General features: G+C 61.5%; 1 protein-coding gene and 1 non-coding gene across 2 annotated transcripts; one reads left to right on the top strand and one right to left on the bottom strand.

Annotated features, from left to right (window-relative positions):
- Window positions 1–260: 260 nt before the first annotated feature.
- On the bottom strand, window positions 261–12,324 carry PTGS1 (prostaglandin-endoperoxide synthase 1). Its single transcript, XM_075772292.1, has 11 exons — window positions 12,147–12,324; window positions 6,236–6,352; window positions 5,932–6,072; window positions 4,983–5,126; window positions 4,374–4,555; window positions 4,192–4,275; window positions 3,548–3,794; window positions 2,690–2,976; window positions 1,612–1,759; window positions 855–1,230; window positions 261–777 (listed from the first exon to the last, which is right to left on the bottom strand). The coding sequence occupies exons 1-10, from the start codon at window positions 12,268–12,270 to the stop codon at window positions 875–877; spliced, it is 1,830 nt and encodes a 609-aa protein (XP_075628407.1). The 5' UTR covers window positions 12,271–12,324; the 3' UTR covers window positions 261–777; window positions 855–874.
- A 2,674-nt stretch (window positions 12,325–14,998) lies between these two features.
- LOC142604683 (U7 small nuclear RNA) lies at window positions 14,999–15,058 on the top strand. Its single transcript, XR_012838532.1, has one exon. It is a non-coding gene; the product is annotated as a U7 small nuclear RNA (small nuclear RNA).
- Window positions 15,059–16,838: the final 1,780 nt, after the last annotated feature.

Raw genomic sequence — 16,838 nt, 5'->3', positions numbered from 1 at the left:
GCCCAGTGTGACCAGACCAGCTCAGACGGCCAGCGGTGTGTGCAAGGGTCCCAGCCAGCAGGTGGGAGATGCAGGAGGTCTCATCTGATGCTTCTCCCCTGGTTTCCTCCTGCAGAGATACTGCTTTGGTTCCTTCTTCCTGGTTGTGTCTCAGCTATGCCCAGCCGTGTGCTGGGCAGGCTGGGGTGGACGGCCCGGAGCAGCTGCAGGAGAAGCAGCTCAGGGCAGGTTCCTGCTGCAGGAGAAGCAGCTCAGGGCAGGTTCCTACTGCAAGCTCAGCTGCCACTGGGCCATCATGCCCACCTACAGCATGTCCTCCACGTTCCTCTGCGTGCTGCCTGCCTCCTCCACCTCCCCTGGGGAGCTCAGCACCTTAACCGGGTGCAGCAGAGGAAGGACTGCGAGGGCTCCCCAGGCTCTGCACTCCTCTGTCCCGAGTGGGGAAGCCCTGCAGAAGAGGGGCTGCTGGTGGCCTGGTGCTGGAAAGCAGTGAGGGCGGAGGGTGACAAAGCGCAGGGGAGTCCAGAGTGTCCCGGAGAGGTGAGTGTCCCCTGGGGAACCCCAAAGCTGGCTTAGTGCAAGGTGTTAGCTAGCAAGGGAATAGGGTCTGCTGAGGACAGTGGTGGCAGCCACACTCCTGAGGCACTCAAGCTTTTCACAGAGCTGGTACCAGCCTTTCCTCAAGGGCTGGTGTGGAGGACACCCAGGATGGGACCATCTTCTGTCCTGCTTCTGCTCGGCACAGGGGTGGACAGGTCCCCGTGTCCCTTCTGCTTCCTGCGGGAAGGAACGGGACATTCAGCGCCAGGCCGGGAGCTCAGCTCTGCCAGCGCCTGGGCAAGGATGGTCTCTACCTGGGCAGGCTGTCCTGGTGCTACAGCTCAGTAGATGATCCACCCCTTCGAGGGCTGCCATTTTCCGCAGCATCCGGCACACGAAACGCCACATATGGGCACTTCTTCACATTGAGGCACACGAGCTTCTCAAGCGATGCTGACTTAACTATCTCGAAGCCAGTTGCTCCACCGAATGTACTGGGTTTCCAGTACTCTGGAGAGCAGATGGGGTTTCCAAGAAGCCCCTTCAGGGAAAACGGAGCTCCGATCTCCACCATGCTTTCACCAAAAATACCATTGGGTTGGGGTTTCTCAAGCAACAAGCCCAGATAAAACTCCAGAGCATCAATGTCTCCATACAGCTCTTCCAGCTCTGCCGCCTTCTCTTCCTCTCCTGCATCAAGTGAACATCAGAGTGCTTTAGCAAGGGCATCACCCCCCGACAAGGACCTCCCTTGCTGTGGGTTACAGGAACGTGGCAGTTCCCACAACCCAGGCAGTGGCAAGCCGGCTCCCAGGCCAGGCACTGCCCTCTGGACCACTCGTCCAGTGCCGCAGGAGGAAGGACCTCTGCAACCAAGGCATCAGCCCTGTCTGCCCCGGTGCGAGGGTCATGACCAGGCAAGGCTTGGATGGGCAGGAGCGGCTGCTCCACTGGGCAAACCCAGCGGCGGGGGAGCAGCTGGTGGTCTTGTACCCTGCCTGCATCTACACAGAGCATCTACACTGCCCCAGCGAAGCCCCGAGAGCTCCTGCAGCAGCACTGCAGCCCTACCTGTTAGCTCCTGAAAGGACTTGTAGGGCTTCATGCCAAACCTCTTCCGATACTCATTAAATGGCTGTAGCCTCAGCTGCCGGGATTCCCTGATGACTCCAACAGCCACTTTCAAGACGTTGGCATTGATGGTTTGTCTCCCACCGATCTGTGTGAGAACACGAGGAGCACACGTAAGGCACGAGGCAGTACCAGCATCTGCTCCAGGGGAGCCGCGGTACAGCCCCACCGCCCCGCACTAAAGTATCATGTCCTGGCACGGTGTTGTGGAGACCAGCACATCATTGCAGCAGCAAGAAGAGGGGGAATCACTGGATGTTGCCCAAAAAAAGCTGTAGAACAGCTTAGGTTAAAGCTGGTCCTGTTCCCAGCATGGGTCAGGGAATGGTGCAGGAGAAGCCCCAGATGGGCAGTGACCCGGGACAAGGGGAGAGATTATGGGGGTTTGGGGTCACAGAGAGAGCCCACACACCCAAAGAGCAGCAGGTCTGCACCCCAGCCTTGCTGCTCTGCACAAGAAAAGACAGTCAGAAATGTATATGTAATTGCTTGGAAGAAAACATCCATGTGATGGCAGCAAAGAACAGTGCCAGACAAATTGCTCCCATGCCCTGGCTGCTCTACAGCCCGGTCTGGGCCAGGAGATCCCAGCCCCATCAGCCAGCTTACCACAGGCTCCTGGTGTCACCATGATGTATGCTACAGAGTCCCAAGAACAAGCAAATGGGGCTGCCAAGGCCCAGCCTTGGTATGGTGCTCGTGGGGAGGACTCACAACATGCCCATTGGGTGCTGCCCTGGGTAGAAGACTGTGACATGCAACCCGCTGCTGAACGGGGAGGTTCGTTACTGGTGTGCTACAGCTGTGCTCCAGGCGCTGCAGGGACAGGCTATGCCTTCGACCGGAGCTTTGCACCGTGTAAGAAGAGAAGCTTGAAACCCCACTGCCGCCCTGCAATTCTCCGAGCTTGGCTCCACCACCTGACAGCACAGCAGCATCTGCCTTCACGGTACCACGAGCATCCCTCCCGGGGTCCCACAGCCCCGGCGCTGGCAGGGAGGGGACAGCAGGACCTTACCCTTCCTGCAATCTGCTTGGAAAAGGACTCCACCAGCGCCTCCACGCCATAGTCCATGAGCATGGAGGTGTTGTAGAGGAACTGCTCATAGCTGTACTCTTGTCCCTGGATGATGAAGGAGTCGGGCATCAGCCCGTGCCAGTGATAGAGCTGGTTGAACTCCACTGCGATGCGATTCCGGTACTGGAACTGTGTCCCAAACAGCAGCTCGGGGTCAAACTTGAGGCTTAGGAAGTACCCGCTGAGATGCTGGACATAGTCTTCAATGACGATCTTAATGGTCTCCCCTGGGCAGGACGCAAGAGAAGCAGCTGTCAGCTGTCAGCAGATGGATCTACTGGCTCTGTACCCTGAGATGTGACCCACACGCTATGGCAGCACGTCCCAGCACCCATCCACCCCCTGGGACCTTTCTGACTATGGGCTTGTGGAGTTGGTTGGGAACTTTTCACCAGCACAGGTCAGTCTGCCAAAAGTGAAAAAATTCCTGAGGAAGCTGACCTTGAAATGCTTCTTAGAGATAATGTGGAGACATGGGTCCCTTCTGGATTTTGGTCAATAATGACATTTCTTGAGATTATAGTAAATTTATAATAGAATATTAAAATGAAGTAATTTAGAACTATGACAAAATTATTACAAATGAAATTTTTTGATGGACAAAAGCCAATTTTTGCTATATGGTCCAAAGCCATCGATCCCCAGAAGGCTGCCAGAGAAACTCCTCCAGCCCCTAAAGCCAGACTGGCCATCACCCTCAACAGAGACTGACCAACGCCCAAGTCCCTGGAGCTTGCCCAGGGAGGTGGGACATGGGGCTCTGTGGTGCCCGCGCCCTGTGGCACCACTGGTCCTCACCGATGAGGATGAGACGAGCCGTCTGGAAGAGCTGCTCATCGCTCCAAGTGGGATGCTCCTGTTTCAGTATGTCGCAGACGCGGTTGTGCTCGCGCAGCCAGAGCGTGGCATACATGCAGAGCCCCGGCAGCAGCCCAAACACCTCCTGGCCCATGGCCATCTGCTTCTCCTTGGGGATGGCAGATGGGTAGACCATGTGGACCGGAGCATCAGTGACCATGGGGGGGTACACCTCTCCATCCACCACCTTGGGGAGACAAGAACAGGATAGCAGAAAGGGAGGAAGGGAGAAAACCACTGCGGTGAAAGCCTGCCCAGCTAGGACCTGCCTCCCTGGGGGCACCATGGCTGCTCTCCTGCAAGTGCTGAGCCAAACAGAAACATCCCCCTCATACAGCCCCAACTGCAGGATGTCTGCTGCCATCAGAATAGCTCAACCCAATGCTCATCACCCTGATATGGCACCTCTGGGCAGCAGCCACCAAGGGGGGCCCTGGCAGTGCTCCACATGGGCCACCAGGTCTCTTACAGGGCTGGGGTCTCCTGATGCTCCTGGGAGTCTCTGGCAGCTGCCAGAGGGACGTGGGCTTCAAACAGCCCTGGAGCACAGGGCTCAGACATGTTTCAGCCGTGCTGGGTGGTACCTGGAATTTCAGCTTCCCGTCTCTGAAGAGCCGCAGCTGGTGCTGCCGCTGCAGGCTGTCCCCGTACAAGTGCCCGAGATCCACCTGCCAAGAGAAGATGGTGTCAGGGCTGCTCCAAAAGGCCATGCATGCCCTGGCCCCCCTCCTTGCTCCCTGCACCCCCCAACTCCGATGCCCCTCACCCCATGCCCCAGCGCCTTGGTGAAGCCACGTCCCATCTTCCCGGATGTCTTGAAGAACTGGTGGGTGAAATGCTGGGCGAAGAAGGCAAACATCAGGTTGGTGCCTTGGGGATCGGCTTCAAACTTCTGCCGCAGTAGGAACCTCTCCGCCAGGAGTTGGGGGTCGGGGAGCTGCTGCTTCCCTGCGAAGGATGAAGGTTGACGGCAGATGCCCCGTGCTGACCTGGCTGGGTACCGGTGCTGGCTGTGGGGCTGTTGGTGAACGCTGCCATGTCTGCTGCAGCACCAGGCACTGACTTGTCTGCATAGACACCTTACAGCCCTCTTACGCAGGCTATGACATGCCCCAGCAGCAAAACCTGAGCTGTCCCAGCAGCATTTTGGATGCCATCAAGTTCCTCCTGCCCGTGCGGCCAGCTTGTGCAGGACAGCAGTAGCACGTGGCACTGCCAGCAGTGCCTTGCAGATGTGTCCATGGCAGCAAAAGCTTGGGCATGGGTGGGTGAGAAACACTGATGCTGCACCAGGTACGGACCCAGGGTGCAGCTCTGGCAGCTCAGCCCCACAACTGGCACCTCACGGTGCTGGTCCCCCGGGCCAGCCACGTACCTTTGGTCCCCATGGGTGTCGGGCAGTTGTCCGGCACAGGCGGGAGGACACGGGTGTAATAGCTGACATTGGAGTAGGCCTCCCAGCTGATGTAGCCATAGTCAGAGTTGAAGGTGGGGGGGCTGGGGATGAGATTGGCACGAACTGAAAGGAGAGAGGGGGAGATGTCACCACTGTGGGGCCCGGGGCATGGGAGAGCACCCCACAGGCTCTGCCCCCAGCCCCTGCCACCCAGGCACCCTCCCCTGACACCCCAAAAACCAGAAAGGTACCAGCAGCAGAGGCATGTGGGTGTCCCAGGCTTTGCTCCAAGCCTTTTAAAGGCTGCAATTCCCCACAGAAGAGGAGGGTACTAATGTGCTAAGTGGATTCTTGCATGATGAATGAGATGACAAACACATAGAAACGGTAAAAGCAAGAGCTGGAGCCTTGCGAACGTGTCGCTACAGCTCCAAGGGCTGGAACCTAAATATTTATGCAAAGTGATGAATGTGGGGACATGAGCAAGGAGGTCCAGCTCCATATTTCCACAGGCTGCTTTCTGTGCGGCTGCTTAAGAGCCCTTTGGCTTGGGGATCGCAGCATGCCGAGAGCCCCTGCTGTTTTCCAGCTGGCTGGCAGCCCGGTGCGCGGCTGGAGATGCACGGCCGGGGACGCGCAGCTGGGGACACGCAGGCAGCCCAGCCTGCCGACCCCCTGCGCCCCGCTGCTGCCTGGCCAGGCAGTCTCTCCTGGGCACGGTGATGGGGTGATGGGGTGACGGAGTGACAGGATGATGGGGCGACAACCTCCCTGGGTCTCTCTGTGATATGACCCAAGCCCAGCGCCCACCGTGCCTGTGGGAGCTGCTCAGTATCATTGCCGCTGTGCTGCCCCCATCCACACCTCTGCCAATACCTGGGGGGTCCCCGAGTCCTGCTGCACCCCAAGACCCACTCCAACCCCTCACCTGTGAGCACAAGCCTCATGAGCGTGTCCCGGATGAACGTGCTGTTGATAATGTCCCAAAACCACTTGAAGTGGGTCAGGATGAAGTGGTAGAAGGCAGGACTGGGCTTCAGCAGGTCATGGAGGCGCATCCAGAGCTCGGCTAGGGGAGACAGACCAGGCAAACTGCTTGCCCCACTAACGAAGCCCGCTAACGGCCCCAGCCCACCCATGCTGTCATTGTCAATGAGAGTGCGTGCTGCAAGCGCAGCATGCCGCCCCAGGACCCACGGATGACACAGGCCCTCCAGGCGAGAGGGACTTACGGGAGGTGCAGTTGGCTCCGAAGTATCCCGTCCGCGTGCAGTCGCACTCGTATCCTGCCAGGCCAACCCTCACGCACACCCCTTGGTGCTGGCAGGGGTAATAGCAACAGGGATTCACTGCGGGGAGAGAGAGAGAGACATCACCATCCATCCACAGTGTCACCACGTCCGGTCGCTCACTGCTCCTCACAGGCTGATGCTGCCCCAGATGCAGCCGAGCTGGGTCCAGCTCTGGGGAATGCACCCCGGGGGATCCTCCTGAGACGGGGTGCTTTGAAGCCAGCCATCTCCAGGAGTCCAGCGCCCATGTCTGGTGTCATGACATGCTGCAGGGAGACAGCAGACAGATGCTGCAGGAGCCGAGCACCGCCCTGGCCATTGCAATATCAGGCCAGCGGTAGAAATTACTGCTCAGCTTTTCTTTTACCTCCCTGGTGAGGTACTTTGGGCAGAAGCATCGCTTCGGCACTGTCCCTCCTTCCTTGTGGAAGTTAGCCTTGTCTGAAACACCCGGGATTGCCAGAGGAACTGTCTGCACCCCAACGCCATGCACCAACGGGTGCTGCGCGCCCCGGCCCCAGCTCAGGCTGTTGCTGCCGGGTCCGTGCCCTGCCCGGTGCCCCATGCCACCGCGGGACCACGTCACGGTGGTCTCCTGCACAGCCAGGGCTGCAGTCTCACGCAAAGGGGGCTGCTGTGTCCCCAGAGCCCTGGAGTGGGATAAAGCAGTACAAACACAGCACCGGTGTTAATAATAATGGCAATTGTCAGGGCTGAAGTTTGCTTTGGCAAGTGGCCGACCGCTGGGCTCGCTCCCCTGGCTCCCGCCCGGCCCCTTCCTCAGCTGCCTTCACGCCCCAGCCTGCAGGCGCGAGATAAGGGCCCCTTTCCACCCACCCACGGCGGGATCCTGTGGGACAGAGGAAGACAGGAGCAGCACTGCCACCAAGCTGGGTGGGTCCCTGTGAACCCGGGACGGAGCCTTTGTGCCCGGGGATTAAAAGCGCCAAGCGACAAGACGTCCTGGAGCACACCTGGCTGAAGGTCTGGGTGCACGTTGGCAGGATGGTGGTCCCCAGCCCCCCCAGGATGCACAGTGCTCAGGGACCGCAGTGCCACCGACACACAGTGCTCAGCACTGGTGCCACCAGCTGCGGGAACAGGGACGGGCAGCACACCTTGAGCACCAGAAGGGACCGAGAGCTGTCCCTGGTGTGCCCGGTGTCACGGCTGATGAAGGAAGGTCTCCCACGTCCATCAGCCGCTCCGCATGGTCCACGAGCTCACCAGGCCCCCGCCAAACCTGGTTTGAATTCTGCTGGAATCTGGGAATGGGTTCCAACACTGGGGTGGAGGGACAGGCACACAGAATAGAAACCACATTTTTTCCATAGGAAATTGCAGCTAAAATTTAACATATTTGAAAAATAAAGCTAATTTTGCAAAGTTGCTCAGGTCCCCAGCTGGCTGCCTACTCGGGGCAGGGCAGGGGCTGCCTGGGAGTCTGGGGCTTGGCCAGCAGCTCTGCCTCAGCTGCGCTCAGCCCTGTGACCCCAAATCCCTCATGTCGCAGGGCCGGCTTGCAAAGACGCGTTCAGCTCCCAGCCCTTCCGTCAGACTCCCTTTCATCTCAGCTCTTCACGTATCCAGACGCTATTACAGACCCAGGCAGGAGGCAGCAGGCAGGTTCTTATTTATCTCAGACAAATTAAGGTCAGACAACCCGTTTAGTTTTTTGCAAGATGGGAATTTTTGCAAAGGGGGCCATGTTGCAGTGCAGCTGGAGTATCCTTCGGGCTATTCCTGTGTCAATAGCTCTGCACTCGACTCTGCTGCAAACTTTGCAAGCACCTAAGAGAGCAGCCCCGTGCAGAGCCTGGTGCAACCCGGGGGCATGTGGGCACCACAGCCACGGGGCCGGGAGGATGCTCCATGCCGTGGGCTCTGGCACAGCAGGTCATGTCCTGCCTCGTCTCTCCAGCTGACATGAGGAGTCAGTAGTTCACTTTACTGGGCCTCTCCCTGGCACAGGACTCCATGGCATTTTGTGATCGAGCACTCCTCCAAGGCAGGTTTGGCAGCACACCGGGGTTCCGCCGAGCTCCACCGAGCTCCCTCCTCCCGCGGCTCACATCGGTGTCAGTGCCGCGGGGTCCTGGAGGTGGGGTGGGAGCGGCATGTTCCAGCCAAAAGGGTGGGAGGGGGATGGAGCATGTTCTGGCCCGTGACAGCAACCCCCTTGCTCCTTTCGGAGCCTCCCTCCCACGGTGGCTCCGTGCCTCTCCCCACCCCAGCCAGGAATCCTGCGCCAGCCCTGCTGGGACGGCTCCAGGTGTGGGGAAAGCGGCTGCCAGCCTCCGCGCTGGAGCACGGCCTCCTCTGTGACGGCAGAGCTGGTGAACATGCTCCATCCCAGCTGAAAAATGCCAGATTGCGGGGACAACATCCGCTCTGCGAACCGCAGCCAAAGCAACCTGGGGTGAATCATGGCCGGGCTAGAGCCGGGCTTGCTCAATGGGACACGGCTGTGCATCTGCAGGCTTTCAAGATGATGAAAGGCTCACGCACTCATTTTTCTGATTCAGGGAAGTTTCCTCGGGCCCACGAGCTGTTCACAGCACATGCAGTGCAGCCAGATTGTCATCTGCAACCACTTCTGTCGGCACCATGAGCAAGAGCAGCATCCCAAGGCCGCAGCTGCATGCCACGTGGGGCTCGGCGATCTTCCTCCCCACACCTAAGCTGGGCTGCCAGCCCCAAGGATGGGCTGTGGATGGGTGGCCGGGCTGGCCGGAGGAGGCGATGCGGTCCCGGGACTCTCGGTGTGGCAGCAGGCTCAACTCTGCAGCCCAGGTTGAAGCTCTGTGAGCCCCATTGTGGAGGGGATGTGCTGGGAGGAGGCAGCTGACCATGGGATACAGAACCAGGCATGAATCAGAAGTGGCTCTGCCAGAGGTGCCCGCCTGCCCGCACTCAGCAGGGTCCGTGCCTGACCTGCCCCGTGGCTGGAGCTCGGGCAGGCGGTGATGTTCGGGTGCTGCCGCACCTCCTGTTTGCCAGTGGGAGAAGCAGCATGAGCACTCGATGAGGGTGGAATGGCTGTGAAGAGGACAGTCAGGTTTATTTTGCAAGAACACTTGTACAAAACTACACCCCTGAAGGCAAACCAGCAGCCAAGGGCAGTATCTGCCAGGAAAACAGAGAAACACCATGGGACTAGCTTGGCTCCCCTCACAGCCAGAGGAAAAGCCTACAGAGAGCAAACATCATAGCTCAGAGCCATGGTGCAGCCAGCAAGGAGTCAAGTAGAAATGCTCTAAGCAGCAAACACCAAGTGAGCAGGAGAGCCCAGCCTCAGGCTAACATCCTGTTATTTGGTCTCCGAGAGCAGATCCCAGGCACAGGGATGGGGAGGAGCAGGAGCTTGACTGCTCTGCTGACAGCACCTCAGGGCACAGAGCAGTTCCCCTAATTCCTCAATCAGATATTTCCCTCCCTAATTAAGGCTTGAAAGAGAGCCATCCTTTCATGTATATCCCAGGTATCTTTTTTTTTTTCCCCCCATGTAGTGAAATTTGCTTTGATCCTGACGTGCAGCAGCCAGCTCAGGGGTTGGCCATGGCTGCACCATCCCAGCGTGTGGCTGTCCCAGCTGCTTCAGGCATGTGGGTCCCCAGGCCCTGTCCAGTGCCCAAATGGACACACAAATGCTGCTCTTGGCTGTCCTCAACCCTGAGGAGGGGCTTCTCAGGGAGATGAGACCCATGCCAGGAGATGGCCAGGCTGTAGGAGGGACCACACAGAGGCTGTCCCTTGCCTGTCCCCACCACCCACAATCCAGCCCAGCCGGTGACAGCCACGTCCATCCCATGGGGTCCCTCCTTTCATGCAGATGTGCCCAACGGGCCCCGCAGCAGGGTGCCTGCCGCCTCCCCAGCACTGTCCCTCCTCCTGCAGTGCTCGCTCCTGCTGCTGCTGCTGTCTGAGCCCTGAGGCCAAGAAGCCTGGAGGGCTGCAGGGTGGCTTGGCCATGCTGGGAGCACCCAGCTCCACTGTCTCCAGCAGCTGGACCTGTCACCTCCTGCCAGGTCGCACCCCGACTCCCTGAGTTCCCTGCAGAGCTGGCATGGTCACCCTCTGTGTGGCTACGGCTGTGGGGCCTCTGAGCAACCCCAGGTCATGTTCCCCTTTTGGAATGTACGCTGCTGAAAACAGGGAAGTCCCCACCTCAGGGTCACTGTTTTTGTGCTGCACCAGCCACTCCAAGACAGAGAAGTCCACCCTTTCCCAGCAGGACGGCTGCAGGGAGGAGGAGCGGGCAGTGGGAAGGGCACTGTGCCCACCCTGGCAGACGGCCCTGCCTGGTCAGCCCAAACCTGCTTCATTGGGGTTGCTTCTCCCACGGTCCCACTTTCCCTGCAGTGGTGGGGTGCCTGCATCCCTGCACTGCCTGCACAGCTCCGCGCACCCAGTCTGTGCACATTCTGGGGGCTCTTGGGTTCGGGCATATCGTTTCTCACAGCAGCGGGTAAACCCGGGCAGGGCTGCTGGAGACAGGGTTACCATCAGCACTGTTTGCACTGCAGATGGCCGGAGCCCCGCCAAGGGATGCAATGCATATGCCTGGGCTGGTTTTGCTGAGAACGTTACTTTAGTGAGGAACCGTAAAACCTGAAAAGTGCTACGAGTTTAGTGCTGGGATGGCATTTTTCTGCAGGGAGGAAGGTCATTTCACGGAAGAGGGACTGAAGTCAATGTCCCATTAAAGACCTGAAGGAAACTGCGCTGTAGGGGCTGGGGCTGGAGCTGATGAGATTTGAGACGTGGTTTTAATTCACAACACACTCTGTGGATACCTGCCATAAACAGTGTTACTCCTCGACATCCACAGGCGCACGGGCTGCCCGAGCGCTGTGCCAGCACGTGGTGAACTGCTGTGGCATGTGGGGACAGGAACGAAATGATGGCTCAGGCCACCGGAACTGTCCCTGCTGCTCTCTGGGGCCGGCCCTCCATCCTCACCACCAAACTGCAGTTTCACGTGGTATGTGTTTGGGGAGAGCGGGAAAGGGACCTGCCTGCCAGCGTTCATGGATATTGCTCCCCTTTCTTTTGAGAAGCCCCATCCCAGCTGGGTGCTGCCCCTCAGCCCGGTGGTGGGGCCACCCCAGGGTGGCCGTGCTCCTGTCCTGCCCCAGGGGCTCGCGGAACGGCGGTGCGCTTGGTGGGAGCCCAGAGCTGTAGTGCGGCCACAGCCACGCTTGGGCCAGCGACGGCTCCTCCAGCCCCTGCGTGTGGTCCCAGTGCGGCCGCAGTGGGAGAGGGAAGGGAAGTTTGTTTTTCACGGGTGATTTTCCTCTGCGGTCAGGCGTGACGGGCCAAACCCTGCAGCTCCCGGTGCTGCGGGGACTCTGCCCCAGGCGGTGTCCTCGGGGCTCCCGGCCGGTGGTGCCGCGGCCCCTGCCTGCCCTGCCCTGCCTGCCCTTCCCCTGCCTGCCCTGCCTGCCCTGCCCTCCGCTCCGGGGCTTCTGTTCGCGGCCCCACGGGCAGCGGCGGGGCAAAGACCGGCCCGGGGCGATGGGCGCGATCCCGCTCCCGGGGACCCGCCGGAGCGCTGACCCGTCCCGCAGCGCTGGGCAGGGGCTCGGGGCAAACGCCTCGACCCCTCCTGTCGCCCGTTCCCGGGTGCCGGGAGCAGCGACCGCCCCGCGTCCCCTGCACCCTCCGGGACCTGGTCCCCCCGCATCTCCCGGTACCGGCTCCCCCGGGGCCGGGTCACCCCTCACTCCCCGGGTCCCCCCCGGTGCCGGATTCCTCCCCCCCCCCCCCGGTGCGGGATGTCGCCGGTCCCCCCGGTCCTGGCTCCCCCCCGGTCCCCCACCCTCCCGGTGCCGTCCCCCGCCCCGCGTACCGGAGCCGTCGGTCGCGGCGCTCCCGGAGGCGCAGAGCAGCACGGCGTGGGCGAGGAGCAGCCGCAGCCCGGCCCGGCGCAGCCCCGCGGCCGGCGGGACCCGGGCCCGGCACCCACCGCCCATGGCGAGAGGCAGCTCCGCCGCGTCCCGCCGCCGCTGCCGGGCCGGCCCCCCGCCCTCGCCCCCGCCGCGCCTCCTCCCGCCCCCGCCGGGACGGGGACGCCTCCGACAGCCCGGCCCGCCAGGGGGGGCTGCCCCGGCCTGCGCACCCCATCCAGGGGCCCGGTGGCCATCCTGGGTCCCCGGCCGTGCCCTGAGCCCCATGTCCCCCAGGAGCCCCCTGCCCATCCCCAGGTCCCCTCGCGTCCCTGCCAGTGCCCACCTCCCCGAGCATCTCCATACCCATCTTCCAGTCCCCACGTCCCCCAGCGCCTCCGTGGCCTGGTCTCCATGTCCCCTTGCATTCCCACACCCTGGTTCCCACATCCCCCAGCATCCACATCCCCATGCCCTGGTCCCCATATCCCCTTGAGCCTCATATCCCTCGGCATCCTTATGCCCACACCCTGGTTCCCCAGGACTCCCATGTCCATCCCTTGATCCACAAGCCCCCTGCCTGGGTCCCCACACCCTGGGGCACCCTGTTACAGCTCGGGCAGCAGCACCATCCTCGTAGCGTGGCCGTGGGCTGTGGACCCAGCTCAGCTCCCTCCGACCCACTGCAGGAGGCTGCCCTGGCAGCGCTGCCTGGCTGGCACCAGGAGCCGGGCTGCCCACAGCCGCCAACAGCCAGAAAAGCTGAGTTTATCAGTGAAACCATCGCTGGGTGTTTCCTGCCTGGCCACTTTGCCCCCCCAGCGCCAGCCTGCTGACAGGATCAGGGCAGCTCAGCCCAGACAGGCACCAGCCACCCCGCAGGGGAGTGCTTCCAGCTCGGAGAGGCTCTGCCTGTGGCTGGAGTGGGTGAGAACACAATGGGCTGCAGACCTTGCTGGGCTAGCCTCAAGGGATGTCCCTGAGCCTGGTGGCACCCAGAGCCCAGCGGCTGGGGCTGCTTGACTTCTCCTGTGCTCTGCGACGGCAGCGGAGACCCTGGCACGGGCCTGAGTGTGTTTCAAGATTATCTCGGGTTTCGCCGTCACCTCCTTGCAAAGCGGCAGGAAGCCCCAGCAGGGCCGGGGGGTGCCCAGTTCCTGCGCTTGGCGTGGAAAGCAGCTGTGTGGTGGGAACAGGACATGAGCAGGGCTGTGGGACTGTGGCTGTGGGGCCGTGGCTCGCACCGTGGGGCTTTGCTGGGTTTCAGCAGCAGGGAGGGAGCATCCCTGCAGGGCAAGCAGCCTTCGCAGGTGTCCAAAAATGAAATAGGACCTCAGATCCAGGTTCAGCAGGCAAATGCGTTAGCCATGATGCAAATATGAGCTCAGCGGGCTCTTGATGTGCTCTCGTAGGGTGGGGATACCGGCTGCCTCCCAGTGACAAATACATGCTGGAAACGAGGGGCAGGTTTTGCTGTATGCGTGCAGTTGGTGCGGCCAGTGTGTGTCGAGGCCAGGGCTGCTCCTGCCTGATGTCAGCCGGCCTGCGAGCAGCGCTGTCCCACTGGGCACTGTGCGCCCTGCTGCTCGCCCCATCCTCTGGCCTCTGAGGCAAAGAGCAGACGACCCGCCTGGATGGGCACGAAATATAAAGCCATGGCAGGCTGGCTGTTCAGTGCAGAGGGATGGATTTTGGCAGGGCGTTGGGATGGTTCCAGCGGGACCATGGGGGGGATGGTGTGAAACACTCGCCCAGGTGCCGCCCTCTCCCCCTGCCCCGTACCTGTGCGCTCCTGGGCTGCAGAGTTGGGCAGCGGCAGGTCCCCACCTCCACTGCTGCCATCGGCCCCACGGTGTGACAGCCCCATGGAGAGCGGAGCGGTTTCCCCTGCAGGTGTGCGTCTTTCCTCTCTGTCCTTGCAGGCGGCACCGCCAGCCCCGGCTCCAGCCTTTCCCCCTCCCATCCTGCACCCGACGCTGGGTGCTGTTGACTGCAGCATGTGGGACCTGGCAGAGACCAACTCCTCTGTGCCCCCCCAAGCCAGCCCAGCAGTCCTTGGGGATGTCCCAGCTCCGGGAGCTCTTCTGCATGCTCACAGCTCTGCTCCCTTCCCTCTCATCAGGTTTTAACAATCATTTGCTTGCACAATACGGGAAACGGTTGCAACAGCCCCAAGGCCAGCTGTCTCGCCAGGGCCGCTGAGGGACTGCCATGGAGGGGCTGCCCCTGGGGTGCCGGGGGAGGGAGGGGGCTGCCGGCAGCTGCAGGGTGAGTGGTGGCCCGGCTGGCCTGCACACCCCCACCACTCCTGGTGTCTTGCCTGATACCCAGACCCCTTGCTCCAGATGTCCGGTGCCACACCAGCCTGCCCAGCACAAATCCACCAGCTACCAGCCTCCGGGCTGCCAGCCCCAGCTGCCAACGAACCTCCCCCCTTCCCCTTCGTGATGGCTGGCTGGCTGACCTGCAACCCAGGACGTCTGTCCTTCTGTCCCAGGATGGAGCCTGCCCCGGGTCCCCAGATGAATCCCTGTCCCTGGCAAGGGCAAGGGTGGGCGGTGCTGCCCGGGCATCGTGGTGGGACCACGGCCTCGCAGCCTCCCTCGGTGCAACCACGAGGCCAGGACCACCCAGGGCATGGAGGGCACGTCCAGGGGTTTGCCATGGGCTTGGCAGCGTGGGCACTGGCTCTGGCCAGCAAACGCCCAAACATCGCTCTGTAGCAGTAAGGGGAAGCTCCAGCAGAGTGCTGCTGAGCCTCACGTGCATCACCGCCATGGTCCTGTTTAAAAAAGGATGGGGAAGGTGTTTTCTGAAGTGATTTCAGCTCTTGTAGTATTTGTCCAGCAGGTTTCCCGTCGCGCGGGAAGCCTAAAAATTGATTCTATAGGGAACAGAATGAAGCTGCGATGAGGGAGGTTTGGGTTGGATATCAGGAAAAGGTTCTTCACTGAGAGGGTGGTCGGGCACTGGAACAGGCTCCCCAGGGAAGTGCTCACAGCACCGAGCTTGACTGAGTTCAAGAAGCGTCTGGATAACGTTCTCAGTCGTATGCTCTGATTCAGCTGGTCCTGTGTGGAGCTGGGAGTTGGACTCGATGATCCTTACGGGTCCCTTCCCACTCAGGATATTCTCTGATTCTATAGGGAACGGAATGAAGTTTTCAGAGGTGGACCGCAGCCACGCTTGGATGGATGCTCCCCGAGCCCCTCCAGCGGAGCAGCGGCTCTGCCCGCCTGGTGCAAGGCCTGAGACGCCGGTGAGAGGTGACCGCCGTGGTGTGACCCATCCCAGCGCTCCCCCCGCCATGTGCACATCCCCGGGCAGGGGACGGCGAGGCCCCGGTGCCGGCGGAGGAGCCAGCGGGGCTGCGGGAGCCGGTGCAGCCGGCCGCGTCCTCCCGTAAGGAGGCAGCAAAACACCGTCTATGGCAGCGCGGCGCCGGCCGGAGCTGCGGGAGCACCGGGAGGCACAAAGCACCGCTGGTCCTGAGCTGCTCTACCTGGGGCCGCCCCGCAGCTCCTCTCCGGCCCCCCGGGACCCCCTTCCCCCGGGTTTGGGGTGATATCGCTCCGGGAGCTGCGATGCCACCGGGGCAGGACAGCAGGACCCAAGAGCATGCGGTGGGTCAGCACCCGAAACTCCTTCCCCGTTGTCTTCCCAGGGGTGCTGGAGCCGTGGGGACACCCCGTGCTGCAGCCCCACCGGCACGGGGTAGGCGGTGAGGTGGCAGCTGAGGGAGCCCACCCTGGGCAGGCGTGGAGCCTCCCCGAGCCCTGCGCAGGGAGCGGCACCGTGGGGCAGCGGGGCAGGGGCAGCCCCGTGGCCCCCAGTCCAGCGCTCCAGGGGTAGCCGTGCCCGGGACGAGCGGATACCCTTATCCCAGGGGATTTGCATGGCCCACGGAACATCCCCTGGCCTGAGTCATTCTTGCACATCCCCTGAGAGGCTCCTTGGGTGGGATGTGGCCCAGCAGGTGACTTCTTGCCCATGGGTTGTGGAGATCTGGGCAGAGAACAGGGAAGCCAAGAGCCTCATGTTTTTCTACTGTAAGGTTAAGAGGCAACTGGTGCCAGGTCCCCCATGGGGAAGGTCCCCGACAGCCACAGGTACTTCCATCCAGCACTATGGCACAGCAGATGCTGGTGGCTGGATACCCCGCACGGGACACTGGGCTGGTCCGGTTCACCCTGCACTGGGCTCAGAGGGGCTGTGGGGCCAAGGAGGACAGCAGTGGGGCTACCCGGGAAGCAAAGCTGTCCTGGATGGCTGAGCAGGGCTGGCAGCCCCTTCCCCAGCTCCTCTGGGCACAGCAGCAGAGGACCCAGCGTTTCCTCCGGCGCAGGGAGCTGACAGACGTTGTTTGGGGGGCTACAAATCAGAGCTGAAAAGCTGGGGCTGGACAGGCTGTCTGGGAACTCGTAACCTGAGCCCCAGGAAAGGAGGACTCAGGAAAGCGCTTTCAGCAATCATATTCATCATCTTCAGCTCAGACTCATTAGGCTTGCGGAGCCCAGCCTCGCCACCGCCAACGCCTCCCGCACGCAGATAGAGCCGCCGGCTCAGACAAATAAATGCTTCCAGCTTCCCGGTGGATGCGGCAGGTCAGGGAGCATCTGATGCCAATTACCCACGGTGTAGGGTTCCCCAGCCCT

This window comes from Balearica regulorum, chromosome 20 (assembly GCF_011004875.1).
Source record: "Balearica regulorum gibbericeps isolate bBalReg1 chromosome 20, bBalReg1.pri, whole genome shotgun sequence".
In the NCBI taxonomy this organism is placed as follows: Eukaryota; Metazoa; Chordata; class Aves; order Gruiformes; family Gruidae; genus Balearica; species Balearica regulorum.
This window is presented reverse-complemented; position numbering and strand designations above follow the sequence as displayed.

Coding starts and splice junctions, on each gene's coding strand:
- PTGS1 (XM_075772292.1), bottom strand. CDS start 12,270: ATGGGCGGTGGGTGCCGGGCCCGGGTCCCGCCGGCCGCGGGGCTGCGC. Junction 6,353..12,146: donor CGCCGCGACCGACGGCTCCG/GTACGCGGGGCG, acceptor CTCTCCCCGCAG/TGAATCCCTGTTGCTATTAC. Junction 4,276..4,373: donor CCAAGGCGCTGGGGCATGGG/GTGAGGGGCATC, acceptor TTCTCTTGGCAG/GTGGATCTCGGGCACTTGTA.